At 44.3% G+C, this 20,295-nt stretch overlaps 2 protein-coding genes and 2 pseudogenes across 2 annotated transcripts; 2 read left to right on the top strand and 2 right to left on the bottom strand.

Annotated features, from left to right (window-relative positions):
* The first annotated feature begins 250 nt into the window (after nucleotides 1-250).
* LOC136540707 (probable adenylate kinase 1, chloroplastic) lies at nucleotides 251-3,640 on the top strand. Its single transcript, XM_066532723.1, has 4 exons — nucleotides 251-688; nucleotides 1,471-1,611; nucleotides 2,208-2,480; nucleotides 3,109-3,640. Exons 1-4 carry the CDS (start codon nucleotides 371-373, stop codon nucleotides 3,250-3,252), a joined length of 876 nt encoding a protein of 291 aa, XP_066388820.1. The 5' UTR covers nucleotides 251-370; the 3' UTR covers nucleotides 3,253-3,640.
* A 616-nt stretch (nucleotides 3,641-4,256) lies between these two features.
* LOC136535733 (uncharacterized) lies at nucleotides 4,257-12,455 on the bottom strand. Its single transcript, XM_066528106.1, has 13 exons — nucleotides 12,159-12,455; nucleotides 10,778-12,020; nucleotides 10,331-10,549; nucleotides 10,003-10,226; nucleotides 8,047-8,118; nucleotides 7,874-7,945; nucleotides 7,521-7,619; nucleotides 6,813-6,884; nucleotides 6,635-6,749; nucleotides 6,389-6,457; nucleotides 5,382-5,688; nucleotides 5,062-5,173; nucleotides 4,257-4,982 (listed from the first exon to the last, which is right to left on the bottom strand). Exons 1-13 carry the CDS (start codon nucleotides 12,285-12,287, stop codon nucleotides 4,563-4,565), a joined length of 3,153 nt encoding a protein of 1,050 aa, XP_066384203.1. The 5' UTR covers nucleotides 12,288-12,455; the 3' UTR covers nucleotides 4,257-4,562.
* A 1,297-nt stretch (nucleotides 12,456-13,752) lies between these two features.
* LOC136537467 (uncharacterized) lies at nucleotides 13,753-14,982 on the bottom strand (annotated as a pseudogene).
* A 3,691-nt stretch (nucleotides 14,983-18,673) lies between these two features.
* LOC136537466 (uncharacterized) lies at nucleotides 18,674-19,518 on the top strand (annotated as a pseudogene).
* The last annotated feature ends 777 nt before the right edge of the window (nucleotides 19,519-20,295 follow it).

Here is a 20,295-nt window from a genome sequence, read left to right as displayed (position 1 = left end):
AGACGGACGAAAACTATTGTCCGGGCTCGCCTCGGCACAAAGCGCAAGATGCGAACCGAGCCCCCACTGGCGCGTGGGACCCGACGTGCAGCGCGAACGGCTGGCATGCGGCCACTAGCCCACCACACCATGCGCCATGGATCCGCACGCCCGCACCGTCCCTTCGCTACCGTCCAGTGGGGCCGATCGGTCCACAGGCCCAGCGTAGACCGGTTCCACGCCCCCGCGCGACCCACCTACTTCTCCAAGCCACTCTCCCTCTCCCAGTCTCCCTCCCCGTCGCATCTCAGTCGCCGCCGCACGTACAAATACGCGACGGGAACGGTCAGGGCCGAACCCTAAACCCCCGCCTCCGCCTCCGCTGCATCCCATGGCGGCCGTGCAGCGACTCCTCCGGGCAGCGGCCTCCGGTGGTTCGGCGATGGCGGCGGCGGCCAGGAGACGCATGACGTCGCTGGCGACGGACCAGGCGCCGTCTGCGGCCGCCGGGTTCTCGTTCGCGGCGGAGGAGAGGGTCAGGCGGCGGCCGATGGCGGAGAGGAACGTGCAGTGGGTGTTCCTGGGCTGCCCGGGCGTGGGCAAGGGCACCTACGCGAGCCGCCTGTCGCGCCTCCTCGGCGTGCCCCACATCGCGACGGGGGACCTTGTTCGCGACGAGCTCGCCTCCACCGGCCCACTTGCTGCTCAGGTGAGAGTGAGACACCTCTCCGTACCTCCAGGGTCCAGATCGGCCCCGTTCTGCTCTGCGCTGATCTGGATTTCGTTTTTAGTCGTGTGGATCAGCGACATGGTTGAGCTTATTTAACTAGAGATTTGAGGTCGCCTTGGGGTATCGAGTGTGGATCAGTACGCGAAATGCTTTATATACGGAAAAAAGAGAGAGAGATGGTTTTGGTTCGAGTGGCAGTCAAATTGTTGATAGATCTGAACATCACTGCCTGAAATTTGACTCGCCTAGTGTTTGTGAATCGTGGATGCCTTGATGTGATCATTTTGCTTTACTTGCAGGCTTCAGCTCAATCTTGTTACTGAATCTGACCCCATTTTTTTTTTTTTGGCATCATAGTCTGAGGTCTATTCAGATAACCATGTCAGATTAGAGCCGTTAAGGGACTGTAGTTGCTTCCCCTTGCAATAGTGTTTTGCTGGACGACTTGTACTAACATTACACATGGCTGTTCGCATGGTAGTGTTTTTGCTGGAAGAGTGTAACAATTCACTAATAAACTTGCCTTGATTATGGTTTGGCTGCAAGTGTGTGGCTACTTTTATTGTAAATTTGCCATGTTCAGTTCATGCTTTGCTTACTATTAGATTGCAAAGCTCTCACTACTGCTCCATTTAAAAACTTAATGTAAATGAGTATATTCATATTTCATTGATTCCATGCCTGTACGGGTTGGTATCTAATTATCCTTTCATATTTTTTCACTTTGAAACTGTTGTGATAGTTTTTTATTTTCTTTGCAGCTTGCTGAAATTGTTAATCAGGGGAAATTGGTTTCTGATGAAATTATCTTCAATCTTTTGTCCAAAAGGCTTAAGAAAGGAGAAGACCAGGGAGAATCAGGATTTATTCTTGATGGTTTTCCCCGTACAGTAAAACAAGCGGTGAGAATCTTTAGCATGTCGTGAACACTTCCTTCTAGTTTGTTCCTTTTACTAGCAATTGAACTTGATATTCTGGTCACTTTTGAATGTTCAATGTTTTTCTTCCAACTTGGTTATGCTATTTGATGTGAATGTGATATACTAATCAAATAGTTCACGTGTTTCTCAGTTTCTGCTGCCATTGAATCAGTTCTTCCTAGTCTGTTCCTTTTAGTAACCATTGAACTCAATGATCTGGTGTCTCCTGAACGTTCAATGTTTTATTGCTGTTTGGTAATGATGTGGGTAATGCAATGCAATGCCATCCATATAGTTCACATATTCCTATTCCCCCTTAAACTAGTGTGGCACTGTGATAGCCTGTGCTCTTTCTGTTGGAGTATATGGTTGGTTAGTTTTTTTGAGTATAATGCTTGTTTCCTGCAGGAATATTAACTTACTCTCCGGTGCAGATTTAAACATTTTTGCCGCCATTGTTTCTATTTTAACTAATTGATAATTGATACTGGTGCAATATGTAGTTAGCAGTTGTCAGAGACCTGTTCATGCATGCACTTGATCGTGGTGGTCTGAACTAACTATTTCTGTCTTTCCAGGAAATTCTTGATGGCGTTACAGACATTGATATGGTGGTTAATCTAAAACTAAGAGAAGATGTTCTAGTAGAGAAGTGCCTCGGCAGAAGGATTTGTGGCCAATGTGGAAAGAACTTCAATTTGGCATGCATTGATGTTAAGGGTGAAAATGGACTACCAGCAATCTACATGGAACCACTTTTGCCCCCAAACAACTGCATGCCAAAGCTTATTACCCGAGCTGATGATACTGAAGAGGTGGTCCAAAATCGGCTTCGGATATATAATGACATGGTATTGTCCTATTAATACTGTTGTATCATTCATAATAAAATGTGTAACGTATTCTCATTAAGCAATGAATATGCAGTGCTGGTTGATTTATTTTGTTTCTGCGAGATTTACAATTTTACATGCAATTTGAACTCCTGAGACCATTATCCTTTTTTGTTTTGTGTCATTTGTATTTTTCAAGATGCTCAAATCTACTCCCTCCGTCCCAAAATAAGTCTCCATCTCACATTTGAAGGAGTCAACCAATCTTAATTTTGACTATATATTAGGGTTTACTGTGAAAAATATATGACGCGATTAATCTAATGATACTTATCTGGTATCACAAATATTAGTATTTTTCACAATACATTTGGTTTAAATTGTTTGACTACTCCAAATGCAAGACGGAGACTTATGTTGGGATGGAGGGAGTATATAATAGATAGCTGTAGAGTCCTTGCCTTGCATGAGACAAGATCCAGTGTTGCCTTGCTCTCTTAAGCATACATTACATTTGATTCTGATTCCTCGAGGATACTTTGTATTGTGTAGATTTGGTTCATCACAGCACTGTTCTGGTAGGCGTGCTGAAACTGCAGAGAACTCGGGATTTGATACTTAACATTTGGTTTCCTGACCTTTGCAGAGTCAACCTGTGGAAGGTTTCTACCGGGAGCAGGGGAAGCTCTTGGAATTTGACTTGCCCGGAGGGATCCCTGAATCTTGGCCAAAGCTGCTCCAGGTTCTAAACCTCGAGGACCAAGAGGAGTTGAAGTTGGCTGCAGCATAGGTCTCTGGGAGGCCTACATACTCGAAAAAAAAGACCATACCACATTTTTTTGAATAATGGAGAAGAGGAAACTTACTCCATAATCTAGTGCCTTTTGCAGAAGTAATGGTTTTCTTGTCAAAAGCGAGTTGGTTTTCACCAGCGTTTTGATGAGCCGGTACTATGTAACGTTGACGTTAGTTTTAAGCAGTACCCCATTTTTGCTTGGGACCCAGTTTGGAGCGCATGAAGACATGCTGTAGTGCTATTCATTCATAACAAACTTGTAGTAGATGAGAGGCTCGTTTCCGTGTTGCGTGACTTAATGCTCCCATATGTGTACCCATATATGTCTTCATGATAAAGCACCGAAGTAGTGTGATACAGAATAACAGACCTTATGAGAGTACCTTAATGTGTTCATGTTAAAGCACTGAAGTAACAGCAACGCCCTGGGTGTTGCTCTGATCGGATGCGGGCTGTTGTTGGCAATCTCCTTCATGGTCATAAAAATCTCTTAGGCGTATAGACAACATTTTTTTTCACTGCAGAGGTATTGTCTATTATTATATTATATATATACGTGTCTGTATTGTCATTCAGCAATTAGATGCTATCTAAACTGTTTCCAGACAATTCATTCAGGTGTTATTGTATTATCTGTTCACCGACATGAAATCATCTTAACCACTGTACATGCCCTGCCCCACCACCACCAGAGGTGCTCTCTCACAGGCGAAAACAGACGCAGATCTAGCTTCCATGGAGTTATGGCAAAAACAACACGGCAGAGAAACTTGGGACTCCACCCAGACACTGATTCTAAAATAGCGATAGTACAAACAAGGTGGTGGTGGGTTTCAACTCTAGCCTACCCCAATTTGTTTGGGACTTAAAGGCTTTGTTGTTGTTGTTGACAAACAAGGTCTGGCAATGAGAGTGCGACACAATGCTGAAACTTTTCCCGCTTTGCTCAAGTATCGAACCAACACTTGGTACACCATAGCATACTTAAGTACAATATTTCCTGCTATACCATAGGAACGCAAGTACAATGAAGGAAATAATAGGTTATGAGGAGTTGTTTCATACATATAAACTATATAAACAAAGACAGACTTGGCGTAATTTACAATATACAGAAAAATGTTTACAAAAACAAAGATATAACCCAAACCAGTCCACTTTGTACGTGAGATGGACTGGAAAATTGCACACAAGAAAAATTTCAGAAATGTCAAGCAAAAAAAAATATCCATGTTACGCCAGAGTTCGCTCAAAGAATCTGAACCTTGTATTGACAAATCAACTCACAAGACACAAAACCCTAATCAGAACTTGGGTGGAGACCGGCTTCCAGATGCTTTAAAAGGTCCACTTGAATCGAATGGATCAGCATCATCAAAAGAGTCAAACCGGCCAAAATTTCGTGAGCTATTCCCTGTATCGAATCCTGATACATTCTCTCCTTTCGAGCTGCTAATGGAGTCAAACCTGGAGAAACGACTTTCCTGAGGGAAGAATCCAGTGTCTTGGGATCTGAAGGAATCAAACCTCCCAAAGTTATAAGAGGAGCTATCATCACGGCTTTCACCGAATTTTGGAGAGAATCCAGATGTGTATGCAGGAGAACTGGGAACAGAATCATCAAAGAATGAACTCCTCTTCTTTCCAAATACACTAGCGCCACTTGGAGAGCCTGCCTCGGACCCAAAGAAAGAGTTATGTGTGCCACCATGTTGGTCAGCCTCCTGTATTAAAACAGTTCATTAGAAACAGTAGGGAGAGATATACCACCCATATATCAGAACAAGAAACTGCATAGCTCACAATGTTCAGTGCAGTAGAACCCCAAACAGAGTCAGTATCTTGATCATCAAAGTTCCAAGAAGTTTCATCAGCAAACTTGTCACCAAAAACAGATTCAGAACCACCATGGTCACTGCATCAAAATAATAAGAGAGTTATTCTCATATGGGACACGAATATCCAGCACCTTTTTGAGAGAGAGCTATAAGTGTATGCAGTACAAACTATTCCAACATCTTTTGAGAGAGCTATAAGTGTATGCAGTACAAACTACGGCAACATGCTCTAAGCGCCAGGGTCAGAAATTAGGATGCACATAAACACAAGGCTGAAACAAGTACCTGTAACTTTCTCTTTTGCTGGGAGATGAATCATGCATCCCAAAGCGGGAAGATTTAAATGGACTCCCTGAGGCACTTCTTCCAGCACTGCCAGGACTCCTCACAGATTCATCACCAAAATCATATGCAATTTCACTCTCAGCCACTTGATCACCTCCACTGTAACGCCTTTCTTCCTTGATATGACCATTAGAGGATGCAACAGGAGACATATCATCACCATCATCCCAAAGAGATGGCACTTTTCCATTTTCAGCAGAAACTGGGTTTTCCTGTATTGTACCATTATCCTTAACAATACCAAACCCTGTCATGTCATATGATTCCATCAGGAATATGATAAGATTAAATTGGAAATAAGAGGAAAAAGGTTATCCCAAGTGTAAGACACAAAATTAACAATAGCTCATGTCATCAAAATCTATGTACAGTATATACCACACGAACAATGTTCTAACAACAGAAGGTAACTAGAACAGAGGCTGTGGCTTTGGTAAGTTCAATGAAAGGAACCTAAACAAGGATATCGTAGCAAAAGAATTTTATCTGCATAAATGACACTAATGAATTATATCAGCTACACAAATATCAGGTTTAGAAACAGTCAAGGTTGCTTATTTCAGGATATGGCTTTGCTAGTATATGTTAACAGGTGTAAGAGATATGAAATCTTTGTATAAAGGGCAGCCCCAGTGCACGTAGCTCCTGCTTGCGCAGGGTCAGGGGAAGGGTCCGACCACTTGGGTCTTTTGTACACAGCCTTTCCCTGCATTTCTGCAAGAGGCTATATGAAATCTTTGTATAAAAAAAAGGGCGTACCCAGTGCAGAGAGCTCCCGCTCTGTGCGGGGTCTGGATGTATCTCTTTCACAAATGTTTTTTTAAACAGTAGCATGACAAGCACTGGATTGCAAAACTCAGCCTACATCCATGCAGAGTACTCCGATATATAAACAGACAATGACTAAAAGTAATCAGACAGAGGGGAATGCAATGGAAGTATTTAACCTTCATCTTCAAATTTATCCCAGTCTTCATCCCACTCAATGAGTCCCTCTTGAGGCCCAGGTTCCCAACCTATTAACAAATAAAGACAGAAACAATCAGGATGTGCAAATTATGAGTCTGAAGGTTGCAAGAAGTAAAATAAAATGATAACATGCAATTTGATCGCTAGTATCATAAAGATAGCATGAAGTTGGACTCTCAAGAATACTAAAATAAATAATAATATGAAGATGGAAAGCCAGGTACCGGAAGGAAGCTCAACTGATGCGGATGATTTGAATTGAAGTCCAAAGTGTTTGCACCGTTCACTAAGAGCCTTTTCCATCTCTTCTAATTGATATTGGATTCGATCAGCTCGAACCTAGGAAATCGCCAGTGTTATTGAGAGATTAAAAAATAAGTACCTAGCAAAGTAACAGTGTACCTGAAGCAAACCATCAACGCTTCCACCTTGTACCATTTTAATCAACGCATCATGCAGCTCAACTTTTCTCTCCTAAAAAAATCAATAAAGAACAAAGTCCAGTTTAAGACACAAATCCATCAAGAGAGCATAAATCAAGAAGGATGAAATGAATGTGAAACTAATGACAAGATCACAAATATTATGATAGTGAGACTGATGATAAGATCATAAAAAAAAATTACTCCCTCCAGCCACAGATAAGCAGCGTTTGAGATTCTGTTAAGCCAACCATTTCAAACTTTCATCCAAGACAAAAAAAAAGTAAATAAAATCTCTTCTTTCAAAGCATTTAATTAGAAGAGGGGGAAGGGGGGGGGGGGGGGGGGGGGGGTGTAAAGAGTGCAAACATCGCAATAGTATCCTCAATGGTCAAACAACATGAAGTATATTCCCCCCAGGACCTTGGACAAACAAAACAAAATGGAGGGAGTACTTTTTATGTCAAGTATGAATACTTAAAAATGATATGAGTATGTGTTTCAAAATATAGTTTCCCAAAAGCAACTTTTTTCCTAAGTTTTATAAACATTTTTTAACAAAAAAAAGTACTACTCAAAATTGTGTTCTGAGACCGTGCGGATGTCCAGACCATCATTTATTTGTGACTGGAGGGAGTATATGAACACTAATTTCTATCTATTTTTCTAAGGTGTAGAAAAGACAAACCTGAACATCACGATATGCAGCTTCTTCAACTGCTAGTTTGGAAGCTAACTCAGCTACTTGCTTGTACTTCTCTTCATATTTCTTAGCCAATGATTCCACCTGACACAAACCACAGTAAATTTGCTGGGGAAAACAGACAAAAGCTCAAACATGAATTTGCACCTCCCCAAGAATTTAGCAGTAAAAAAGGCTCATATAAGAAACTACAATGCTGGTCAACATAATGCAAGAAGCAATGTTCTGTACAATTAATTTGTGTGCCTCTGAGAATTTATCATCAAACAACAGATCAAAAAGAACAACTAGCCACCTACAATGATGGTATACATCACGTAATAAGTAGTGTTCTGTACCTCACGTTTATCAGAGGACGCCCTTTCTGTAATCTCATTCAGCCTATTGTCACACCGACTTTTATACAGGACCTTCAAGAAAATGAAAATAAAGGAATTAGAAAAATGATGAAAACAACTTTCAATTACAATGTCCAGTGACTTAACTACACCCAATTTGTAATTGTGCTTACAAGATCTTGCATCTTTGTGCGGTAATACTCCAGTTTCTCTCTAGAATCCAGGACCTGCTTCTCCACCTCAACCTTCAGTGTAAACGAGAGAGAAGGTTGAATTAAAAGAGAAATGTGTTTTGCAAGCACATAAGCGTTTACCCTATAATACAGAATCAAAAGCATAATTTGCATAAAACACATACCCCCCCCCCCCCCCCCCCCTTCTCCAAAAAAAAAAGTATAAGGCATATTTTTGTTTCATTAGGACAAAACTTCTACTAACAATTACTCTATTAATATATCATTTTTGTGGCACCAAATCTTGATCATAAGTACTTTTGAACATGAAACTAAGAACACAACATTTTTTAAATATCAGCAAGTTGTATATGAGTATATACTAATAAAGTTTTTGTTGTTTTATTAACCTTTGATGTTCGAGTGTATGACTAATCCCTTAGGGATAACAGCAATATATAGAGAATTCCTCATGGATGATATAGACCTAGAATATATGGGCCTTGACATACTTAGCATTTGTCAGTCAAAGATCTGTCCAAAGAAACCAAAATATGATTTACATTTTTGGATAGAGGGAGTATGCAATGATTGCAACGATGGGAACAACTCAGCAAGCTCTTAATGCCATTCAAAAGGCAGTTGCTTGGAAATGAAGAAAAGGCCACCCAAAACAGTCAACTATAAAAAATGTTATAAACAGTCTCAGTAAAAAATGGCAGGAGCATAATTAAATTGATACGCATGCCTTGGAAATTTGTATCGCACAAAAGCACCACACTACAAAGGCTGTGTCATCAAAATCACTATTCGACATGCATGCATTGCCAATGCAGAGCTCTGACTGAGATTAGGGGAGGGGTGGCATGGGGTGGGCGGTGGGCAGCGAGGTCATCACAGTACGGGGGCGGTGGACGAGGCAGCGGCAGTTGAGTTCTCCATGCCCCGCGGCTGTTAGGGTTTTGGAGAAGGGTCTCCATGCACGGCGGCCTTAGAAGGGGGGGCAGCTGGGGGGCGGTGGTGGCGGGTTTAGGGGCGGCGGGGGACATCCGGTTGGGCAGAGTCGGCGGCGAGGGACATCCGGTTAGGGAAGGGCCGGGAAGGATCAGTGAGGATGGGCGGCAGGTGGGGAAGTCGGCGGCGGCTAGGGCGGTGGTCAAGGTGGTGGACAGAGGAGGAAGATAGGTGCAGGGGGAGGGAGAGAGAGAGAGAGAGAGAGAGAGAGAGAGAGAGAGGAGGAAGATGGGTTTGGAGAAAGGAGAGAGGAGAGAAGAAATCGTGTGCCGGTACCTCTCCCTATGCACATGCACTGATTAAGAGGGTAGCTGCGTCATGGACTAATGTGATAGGGTGACACAAGTGAAAAGTGATAAGAACTAAATACTCCCTCCGTTCCAAATTATAAGTCGCTTTGACTTTTTTGGTTCGTCCATTTTGCTATGTATCTAGACATATTATTATATCTAGATGCATAGCAAAATGGATGTACCAAAAAAGTCAAAGCGACTTATAATTTGGAACGGAGGGAGTATGTACCTATCGACATCAAGCTCATTCATAACAGATGTTAGTAGGCATATTCTTCTAGAAATATTTAGGTTTGAAGTTTATATTGTATTGATTGTTTGAAGCATTCAACAGATCAACAATCCTGGTTACAGGTGACCATGACCCATTGAGAGGGGAAAAATCAAATATACAGAAGGCACAGCTCAGGTTGCGTTAAACCAGTCCGGACATGACACACATAATGACCCACACTTCAAATCCAGATCCCACCTATCCAAGGCACAGACATGAAGCTCTTCTAACGCATGGCTATACAGGCTAAACTAATTTAAAAGTGCATAAACTGGGTGAATTGAACACCACAGAGCCAGCCTGATCAAAATGGAACAGGAGTTGCAAAATGATCACCACTGGACAATTCAGGAAACAAGGATGGGGTCAACATACCTTCTTAGGAGCATCCACCACCTCCTGCACAGCCTGGTTCACTCCACTTTTGTCATCTTTGTTTCCTTGATTTACTACATGATTATCCATCCCAGGCATGTGAGATCTTGGTTGCCCTGGTCTGCTAGCCCCATCAGTTTGTGAATGCAAATGTGGTGGCAAGGGTGGCCGCACAACACCAGCAGGCACCCCAGGTGCTCCAAGGCCTCTTTGTGGTAATCCTCCTGACCCAAAATAAATTAGCTTGTGAGCAACAGACAAAAACAGGATGTCTTTATGCTTGGCTATGCCATGATAATTGCAAACCAGATGACAAGCAAAGTATTACCTTGATTCTGTTGCCATGATGGCCCATTGTATGCTGTTGAAGGCAAGCCAGTATCTCGTAACAGTGTCTCATCATGCCTAAGAGAGTCAGGAAGTGCCGGGGGAAGAGGAGTTCCAGCTCGGTGCCTCTCCATTAAATAAAGAGCAATGCAAAACTCTCTCAAAGAAAGCATGCCATCATTGTCTTGGTCAGACAAATCCCACACTTGCTTCAGGACCTCTGAAACGGTTAAAAGAACAACACATGCATTAGCCAATAGGTGTTTCCTACTATGAGATATGTTTAGCGATCATAAAAAAAGAACCACAGGGGTGGAAAAAAGCTATAATGCTAACCAGCAATTTTAACAGTACGATAACATAGACTGAATCTAAGTTTGGAACAAAAACCTAAGTAAATGATAAATTTCATGATTAGGGTAGTGGAAAGTTGGTGATGATATCCCACCTCTTGGAAGCCGCCAACTGAGGAACAGAGTGCGAGCTTCTACACCAGTTATTTTGCCATCTCTGTCCCTATCAACATCCCCAAAGACTTTCATGTACTTCTGGATGTCAGATTGAGTAATTTTCGGCCATTGGGGAGCTGAATTAGAAATCCCAGCAGAGCCAACAGGTGCAGTTGGAGCAGGACTGGGCTTTACGACAGGCTGAGTCTGTTGAGGTTGGCTGCTACCTTGCAAAGAACCAAACTGTGCGAGATTAGTCAGATTCTGGGAGCCAGTTGGAGTGGGCATAAAACTGGATGAGCTCGGAATCGAGCTTGTCTGAGGTGCAGGTGCAGATACGCTTGGCTTCGACTGTGTAAGTGCAGAGAAGATGTCTGTGCTTGATCCAGAGCTGCTGGCAGGGCCATTTCCAGACAGTACCAAAGCTTTTGAATCCTGAGGCAACACAGCACTGTTGCTCTGCGGAGGCAATGGCGATGAAGACATTGCTTGTACCTGTTGTCCAGGTGCCATGCCTATTGTGCTAGGTAAACCTGGGCCAAATCCACCTCGTGTTGTCTGTGAAGGAGCAGCTCCTGGTATAGCTTGTGGAATGCCTCCCACTGAGGCAGCATTACCGCCTTGCCAACCGACAGATCCTCCCATGCTACCTCCAAAGACCAAACCTTGATTGATTCCAGGCGCTTGAGCTTGAAATGAAGTTGCTGGAGCTCCAACTTGTGGCGGCCGCATGAAACCAGTACTAGAAGGTTGCTGTTGAGTAATTCCCAGGTTAGGAGGCTGCGGCTGCATTGCCCTTGGTCCAGCAAATTGACTTGCTTGAAGAGCACCACCCTGACTCGCAGCTGGCAGCATAGAACTGATCCCTTGGGGCCTTGGAGCAGCACCAGGGTTCACCTGCGGCATGCTAACTTGACTAGATGTCGGCATCATGCCGCTTCCCTGGGGCCTTGGTGTGGCAGCCGGATTCATCTGAGCCGTTCCAACCTGCCCTGGTGTGGGTGTCATCGCAGCACTCCCCTGAGGCCTAGGCGCCCCCGCAGCACCCATCTGTGCAGGAGCCGGCCCCGCGGCTATCTTGGGAGCTGGAATTCGAGCCGCAGCGGGACCATAGAGCGCCGACTGCACTATATCGGGCGTGAGCTGACGCCCGCTCTGCGCCACGGTGACCAGGCGCAGCGCGTTGAAGAATTCCGGGCGGCCGAGGAAGCCAGTCTTGTTCTGATCGGCGTGCATCCATACCTGCGCCCATCCCAAAAACACTCAACTCATTCGAATTCGCGGAGCAAGGGATCTAGTATGATTCACCGCTATCACACCTAAAATTGGACGCTCAAGTGTGCGAATGCGCGAATCGAAAGAAGGGTTTAAGGAGGGCACCTGGGCGAGAACTTGCTGCGGCAGGTTGGCGCCCTGGAAGAAGGCGACGGCCTCCTGACCGCTGATGCGGCCGTCCTGGTTCAAATCCGCGCGACGGAAGTATGCCTCGAAGGCCTCCGTCCCCGCCATCTCCGGGATCCGAGAGGGAGATCACGGCGGCGGGGGTGCGGCTTGGTGGATCTGCCAAGTCGGGCGGTGGAGATCTCGGGGGAGCGTGTCGCGGCGGGGCTGCAGGTGCAGGACAAGAGGCCCAGTGGTTGGGTTCTTCCCGCTGTCGTCGGTCGAGGTGGTGAGCGGGCAAATTTCTCAATTGTCCCCTTCGAGTTCTCAGTTTTTTTTAGCCGCTAAGGGACTGTTTGGAACATAGTTTTTTCATACGAATTTTGGAGGATTTCATTCCTCTGGCCTGTGACTATGTTTGGAACATAGGATTTGTAGTTTCCGTTCTGGAGGAAAGGCTTCCAGCTACGTGTGTTTCACGGGAAATAAAACATCCACCGTGACCCAAAGGAAAGCTTCTCTCTCGTTTTCTCCGTCGCCTCTCTCTCTCTCACAATCCTCCCTCCTGCCATGGTGATTGAACCCTAGAGAAATTTGGCACGAACAGGTGGAGATGGCAAACCAGCAGCAGCGAATCGGCCCATCCCCACGAAATCCCCCTCTCCCCGCTTCGTCTCTCCCTGCAACTCCATCGGTGCAGGGGCTTGATGTCCACCAATCTGGAGGAAGTCAAGAAATCCACGAACCAGGTAGGATTTGATGCAACTCCATGTAGTGTCGCCAGGAGAGAAGGGGTTTGTTCCACGGCCGTGCCTAGGACTACTACTTGTCTGCTTGCTCTGTGCCTTTCAACTACTTTTGTCAGCATGATCTACTTGTGCATAGGTTGCTATCTTGCCCTTTTTGTTTTTGTCAGCCTATGTTCCATCGATTATTATTGTTGTACATATAGGTCCTTTCCGGAATTCCAGTGGCTTGCTTCCACTTCAAAAGTAGTTTTATTTTGCCCTCGTTTTGGATCTGGATATGAATTTATGGATCCGGCAACACATGTTCTATTTAAAGATCTGATCTATGGAGTCCTTTTATCTTTTCCCTAAGTTTCTGTAATAGATGTTATTTTTGTGTGCTTGTAACTAGGAAGCGCTCTCTCTGGTTACTTTTATAGCAGTTAGCACAAGGAGATAGCACTTACGTTTTGTATATTATGCCTCTAGATTTTTTTTTCTCCTGGTAGGATCTCTAATATCTGTTATTTAACTTATTTTAAAACTGGAATTTTGATCATGTTTGTCATAGGCACCTCAAAGAATAGAGCTAAGTGGAATCACCAGGGGAGGCTATATCTTATTGAACTCTTAAAAATCCATGATGTGCCTAGATTTTGGACACACAATGCATGGAGTAAGGATGCTTGGACTAGTATTGTGGCTCAGTTCAATCAGAAATTTTCTTTGTCGTTCTCTATTGGACAAGTGAAACAAAAGGAGCAGGATATGAAAAAAGAATTTCGTACCATAAAAGATTTGGTGGCAGAAAGTGGTTTTGGCTAGGATTCCGATAGAATGATGGTGACGGCACCACCAGATGTTTGGGCAGCAATGGAGGCACGCAAGTTGTTAAATGCTGGCACATCATTACTGTATTGGTCATCTCCTTCTGGTACATCAGTCATGTTGCTTTGATTGATATCTGTGGTAGCACCATGTACCAAACTAGCATCTCCATTGTGTAACCGAATGAAATTGTGTGTTAAACAACAAGCTACAAAGATATCAACCTGTGTCTCTATGGCATATGCTGAAGCAGCTTTTAGTATAGGGTACCTCATTTTTAATACACCAATAGCTCTCTCTATATGATTCCGTAGTTGTGCATGCCGAAGGTTGAATAATTCCTTTGGATTTTGTGGTTTTTGACCTACTCATCCTTGTTCTTGTAAGTGATATCTAGTCCCACGGTATGGAGCAAGAAATTGTGGTGTATTTGCATAGCCTGCATCTACAAGGTAGAATTTACCAGGGGGGACACTAAATCCATGGTTAAGTGCATCCTGTAGAACTCTTGCATCAGAAGCAGACCCCTCCCAACCGGCATGGACATGCACAAATTTTAGATCGAAGTCACATGCAACCATCATGTTCTGTGATAGACCTTGCTTTCTATTTCTATATGGTTCTTGTTTTGCAACATGAATAGTCATTGGAATATGAGTGCCGCTCCAATACAGTTCTGTATATATATTAATGAAGTCAATATAAAAAGCCCACTTTACATGTATTAAATATAATTAAATTGACATGAAAGTGAACTATTTTTTTGATTACCTGAAAGTATGGAGAAAATTTAGGTTGCCTTAATATACAATGTGGGTGTGGAGAAGGCAAGCATATGTAGTGGCATGTGAGTTGTGTAAGTGCATTGAGCACTGCTGCAAAGTGGCGGCTAAATGTTTCCCCACTATGTTGGAATTGATCTTGTAATACTCGATTGCTTGCATTTTTGATACTGCATAAAGGAATATAGCTAATTGCTCTTCCACCGAGACATACCTTGAATCAACAAGTCCTTTTTCACGCAATCTTCGAACCAGAGCTCGGAAAATCTCTCTCTCCATATGGAATCGCCTTTGGCATAAGACTTCATGCCCATTTAGTGTTTCATCAATAAATGTGGCTCCATTCCGGACTAATGTATGTATGGCTTGCCTTTGTGGTGATTGGGATGAACTAGCTTCTTGTAAGGTAGGGAGTACGAAGAGAAAAAATTCCTCTTCATTTTTTGATCTACGCTGGTAGCTTGAATCCATAGAAAGAAATGCTATTGTCTGTGATGGATGGATGAGAGAATGGCAAAGTTATTATATTGCTGGACAACACACAATGCTGACCCAACAAGCTTATATATAGCAGGAGCAGCGGGGTGATGTAGCAATGCCAGGGTAAAAAAAAGCAGACCAGCAACGCCACTTGCAGGGCTCCAACGGCTAACTTAGCCAACGGCTATTTCCTCCTTGCATGGGAAAACGTGAATGTTCAAAATTTTCATGCAATCCAAACAGCAAACTTCAAGTATTCCTCTGTTTTAGATTCCTGCGGTTTTTCGCTTTATACTACATCCTATTCCTGTGTTTTTTTCTATTTCTCTGTTTTCCATTTCTGCGTTCCAAATAGGCCCTAAAAATACAAAAATACTATACAACACATGTTTTAGCACACAAAAAAAACACTGGATTTTTTTACCTATGACATCTAGGGCCCAGAGGAATTAAAAGTAGAAGGAAATTGAAGACCGCAGAGAGAGGAGGCGGCCTGACTCTGACAGCGCACGGTGGATGTGCGGACAAGTACGTACCGACGACCATGGCGACGAAGACGCTGGTGAAGACGAAGAGAAAGGTGAGGACAAGCTCGGCCAGCACGGTGCACACACAGCCGACGTCTGGGGTGTCATCGTGGTCAAACGAATCGACGAGCTTGTTCACGAGCTTCGTCGTGGATGAATGAATTATTGCGAGGAGGAGCCTTATCGCTCCTGTTGTTGGCGGGGAGGGCAAAGCGGGTGCGTGTGGGGTAAAAATCACATGATCTTGTGATTTGTTTTTTCATAGAAAAAATTGTTTCTTGTGATTTGTGATATGTGGATCTGTGATCTTATGATTTATGATTGTCTAGAGGTAGAAAAAGGCTGAAGGTTGGAAGTAGAAGAAGGGTGGAAGCTGTTGGATCTTAATCCTATGGTGAAAAAAATTATATGTTAAAACTGCATAAAACACATGGTTGTGCAGTAGACAAACTCAAAAAATTAAGGGAAAATTAAATATTTGTCATCCTTCTAGTTGGCACTCCATCAGTTGCCACCTTTAGAATGACAATTAAAGATTTGCCACCTGAATGGTGTTAGGTGTTTTATTTTTGTTATTTTTTGCGTCGTGGCAGTCCAGATCAGCCTGCCACGGCGGATCGGACAGGGGGAAAGACATCCCTGCCCTTGGCTCATTTATGCCCTGAGCCTGGCCCCATCGGTCAGCTCATCCCCGTTCATTCCCCATCGTCACCCTCCTCTTCCCTATTCCCCTCTCCCGAGCTGAGCTCCGCGGCGACCGCGACGACGACGCTCGAATCCGGCAACGATGGTGGCCCCTACTCGTTCGAACCCGATGGATGTGTAGTTTCCCAAGCGCTCCGAACGCTAGGCAGGTTAGTGAGGCCATTCCCCCCTTTCTTATGCCAAACTAGGGTTAGGGTTCCACGACAATTTCTGCATATTTTGCTTGAACTCGTCCCATTTCTTTGTTGTTCATTCGTTGGCGGGTGATGTAGTTGGCACTGGCTCCAGATCTGTGACCATGAATCCCCACCTGTACGGCTACCCCCCTTGGTAAGTCCTACTCTTTCCCTTCCACTTTGGGTAGCAAATTGTCTACAGTCAGGAAATTGTCTAACTGTGGAATGTTTTTATGTTCACATTCATGCTAGGATCAAACTTGGCAATGTGTTTAGATTAGTTCTTAAGATTGCTAAGTACACCGCTGATGTTGAATATGGTCTGGTAGAAATGGTTGATGAAAGCTCTAGTTTAGTTTTGGTAAATTGATGAAACCCTAAGTGCTAACCTAGTATATCTAAGTGATCATGAGATAGGTAGCACATTCCAAGTAATGGAGTAAGTGGTGAAGATCATGATGATGGTGTGATAATGGTGATGATCAAGTGCTCAGCTTGGAAAAGAAGAAAGAGAAAAACAAGAAGCTCAAGGCAAAGGTAAAACTTGATAGGAGCTTTTTGGTTTAATGATCGAGACACTTAGCGAGTATGATCACATTTAGGATCGATAGCCGTACTATTAAGAGGGGTGAAACTCGTATCGAAATGCGGTTATCAAAGTACCACTAGATGCTCTAACTCATTGCATATGCATTTAGATATGGTGGAGTGCTAACACCCTTGAAAATATTTTGTGAAAATATGCTAACACACGTGCACAAGGTGATACACTTGGTGGTTGGCATATTTGAGCAAGGGTGGAGAAGTTGGTGAAATGAAGGAGGTGTTTTTCACTATCAAATAGTGACCGGACGCTGAGTTCCAGCGTTTGATTAATTATAAAATCGTTGCATGCTCAGGCTCGGTCTGGTGGTTGATCGGGCGCTGCACAGTCTTTGTGACCGAATGCGTAGGGCCTGTGTCCGATCACAGATGACATACACTGACGCAAGCATCAAAGCGAGGTAGTGGTGACCGGACTCACCAACGTGTCCGGTCATACGTGACCTGACGTGTCTGGTCGCAATTTTGCCTCTCTAGATGCTTATTAGAAGTGACCAGACTCCAGGCAAGGGTGCATCCAATCATCTCCGTAGTGCGTCCGATCGTGACTTAAAGCGCATGGGAATGGCTACTAGCCATTGGCATCATGTGGCTGGCATTTGAAGCAGGGGGACACATGGCGCAAATCCAAGGACCAGACGCTAGGGTCCTGCATCTGGTCGACTTGATCGGTGCGTCTGGTCGTGTCATGGAAGCCGACAGCAGAGAGCCAATGGCTCTATTTCAAGGGAACACCTGTATAAGGCATTTGACTGGCTGTAGCTAACTCTCTTGGCCATTTGCATTTACATGGCAACCTTGTGAGCTTAGCCAAAGCCCTCCCACTCATCTTAGTCATAGATTCATCATCTTTGTAAGATTTGAAGTGAATCCAAGTGTATTGCTTGAGTGATTGCATCTAGGGGTACTTGGTGTTCATGTTTCGCTATGTGATTCACTTATTACTCTTGGTGGTTGTCGCCACCTAGACGACTTGGTGCAGCGAGGATCGTCGAGCGGAGGAAGATGTTTGTCTCCGACTCCGATCGTGGTGATTGTGAGGGGTTCTTGACTTTTCCCCAGCGGAGAGCCAAAAGATACTCTAGTAGATTGCTCGTGGCTTGTGTGATCCTCATTTTATGTTGGTTGTGCGGCACCCTATTGAGGGTTTGGCATGTGATGCTAATTAGCGCGTGAACCTCCAAGTGAGTGAATCGCCACAACGAGGACTAGCTTGCCGACAAGCAAGTGAACCTTAGTAAAAAATCTTGTGTCATCTCGTCCGAGGATTTCTTGGTATTCATTATGATTGATTGGCTCCATCATTGTGATTGGCTCAATTCCTCTACACGGTGGTATAATCATCACATCCCCTACCTTATATTTACATTTCTAGTGTTGCTTCGCTCTTTAGTGTAATTAGTTTTGAGAGCAAGCTTGTGCAGGGTCTAGTGGTTAGTGTGGATCTTTAGTTAGTTTTTTAGAGCACACTAACTTAGTGTAGTGACATAGCCATTGTGTGCTTAGAGATTATAGACACTAGAATTATGGTAGGTGACTTATATTTTAATAGGCTAGCACAACACTCGTCATGCTGTTTGATTGTCTAACATCTTTGCTAAGTCTTGTTTTAGAAATTTTTAATTGGCTATTCACCCCTCTCTAGCCATTAGGACATTTCAATTGACCAAAAGCATGAGTTATGGCTAGATAGGAGTCTTGGATATAGTCTAGCTCAGTTCTATGAGGATGTGGCTACAAAGATTATATGGGGACCTAGCCAGACATTGGCAATCTGGGTTTTGGACAGTGATACTGGCTCTGAATGGAAAATTAGAAGGGATGACCAATGGCAGCAAATGATAGAGGAGAAATGGGATGAAAGGATGGCACACATTGCTGTGGAGGTTACTACCAAAGCTAGATATGAGAATAGAGAGAGTTCAATGGCATCTAAGGTTAACAACACTGCTAATCCTGCTAGATCTAGTGTTACCATTGCCAGTGTTGATGGGGCTTCGTCTACTAGAACTAATGCAGAAGGCATTGGTGATACATGTTTCTCTCCACCACAAGATGGTGATGAGCCGGTTTTAGTAGACTAGGCTACACTGACCATCATAGCAGAAGAAACTAAAGATGGTGAGGCCAATGCAATAACCGAGGAGGAAGTAGTCTATGAGGCAATGGGTTTCAAAGTAGCTGATGAGAGGGCTGAGCAAGCTGCTAGAGAGGAAATTCCCATCTTAGCCATGACTAGTGAGCTTCAAGGAGAGATGGATGAGGCTATAATTCATGTTGATGACACAGATGATGCTAAGCCTATTAATGATAGGGATAGAGACAATCCTAATATGTCAGTTGGCACACACTATTTTTGTATGTATGACTTTAGGTTGGTAGTAAAACAGCATGCTATTGTCAATGAATTTGAGCTTGGGACTGAGAAGTCTGATAAAAAGGGGTTCAGGGGATTCTACAAAGCAGCAAGATTCCCATGGATTATTAGAGCTAGGACTCAGCATGATAAGAGTGCCAGGGTACTATTTTGAACTAACTGTTTTTTCTTTCACAATGTATTTATTTGTTGTGCACTTGTTTATTTAACTGAGAAGATTTCTTACACTCTATGTTTTGTTGTGCAAATTCAGATCAACAATCTTGTTCACAACTGTCCATCTAGAGCAAGGGTTGTTGATAGGATGGCCTCTATTAATTGGGTATTAGAGAGAGCGTAGGCGGAAGCATAGGTGGCAGCGGTATTGCCAAACCCGAAAGGGTACGGGGATGGTGTCATTGCCGGGCTTTGCTCCGCCGGAGTTGGCTCCTCAGGAGGTGGCGGGCCAGAGCTTGATGACGGGGCGTCGCTGCACGCCACCGGCCTTCTTCCCTTGCCCAGGCTTAAGCTAGACAGGTCCCTAACCAGGGACTCTGTACCAACAGCTGGGCATGGGGTACTGGCGGAGCGTGGTGCGTCGCCCTGAGCTTGTGTGGTGTCGGGGTGGTCCCGTTCGCGCTGTGCCTGGTGAGTGCGACGAGAGCGGCGGCCCGCACCACCTATGCCTGGACTACTGGTGCGTGGTGTCGTTCTTCGTCGGTGGGGCTCTAGGTGTGAGGAGTACCATATCGTACTCACATCCTAGAGACATGAACTCTAGGCTCCCGAACCAGATCACCATGTCAAGTCGTAGTGGTCGTACGGGGTCTGCCATCCGGTACTTGTTGGGACGACGAAGCTGACACGTAGTAGAGCCCCTACCTGGCACGCCAACTGTTGGTGTTTTGGACTGGCGGGCCCTCAACCAACTAGTGAAAATGTACTACATGCT

Source organism: Miscanthus floridulus, chromosome 2 (assembly GCF_019320115.1).
Source record: "Miscanthus floridulus cultivar M001 chromosome 2, ASM1932011v1, whole genome shotgun sequence".
NCBI classification, from domain to species: domain Eukaryota; kingdom Viridiplantae; phylum Streptophyta; class Magnoliopsida; order Poales; family Poaceae; genus Miscanthus; species Miscanthus floridulus.
The sequence above is the reverse complement of the archived record's forward strand: the minus strand, read 5'-3'. Positions and strand labels throughout refer to the sequence as shown.

What these genes read in the sequence shown, in the direction of transcription:
- LOC136535733 (XM_066528106.1), bottom strand. Translation starts at nt 12,287, where the DNA reads ATGGCGGGGACGGAGGCCTTCGAGGCATACTTCCGTCGCGCGGATTTG. An exon ending in ATCATGGCAACAGAATCAAG is followed by an intron (nt 10,227 to 10,330) that starts GTAATACTTTGC and finishes ATTTTGGGTCAG; the next exon opens with GAGGATTACCACAAAGAGGC. An exon ending in GGATAAATTTGAAGATGAAG is followed by an intron (nt 5,689 to 6,388) that starts GTTAAATACTTC and finishes ATGACATGACAG; the next exon opens with GGTTTGGTATTGTTAAGGAT.
- LOC136540707 (XM_066532723.1), top strand. Translation starts at nt 371, where the DNA reads ATGGCGGCCGTGCAGCGACTCCTCCGGGCAGCGGCCTCCGGTGGTTCG. An exon ending in CCGGCCCACTTGCTGCTCAG is followed by an intron (nt 689 to 1,470) that starts GTGAGAGTGAGA and finishes TTTTCTTTGCAG; the next exon opens with CTTGCTGAAATTGTTAATCA. An exon ending in TTCGGATATATAATGACATG is followed by an intron (nt 2,481 to 3,108) that starts GTATTGTCCTAT and finishes TGACCTTTGCAG; the next exon opens with AGTCAACCTGTGGAAGGTTT.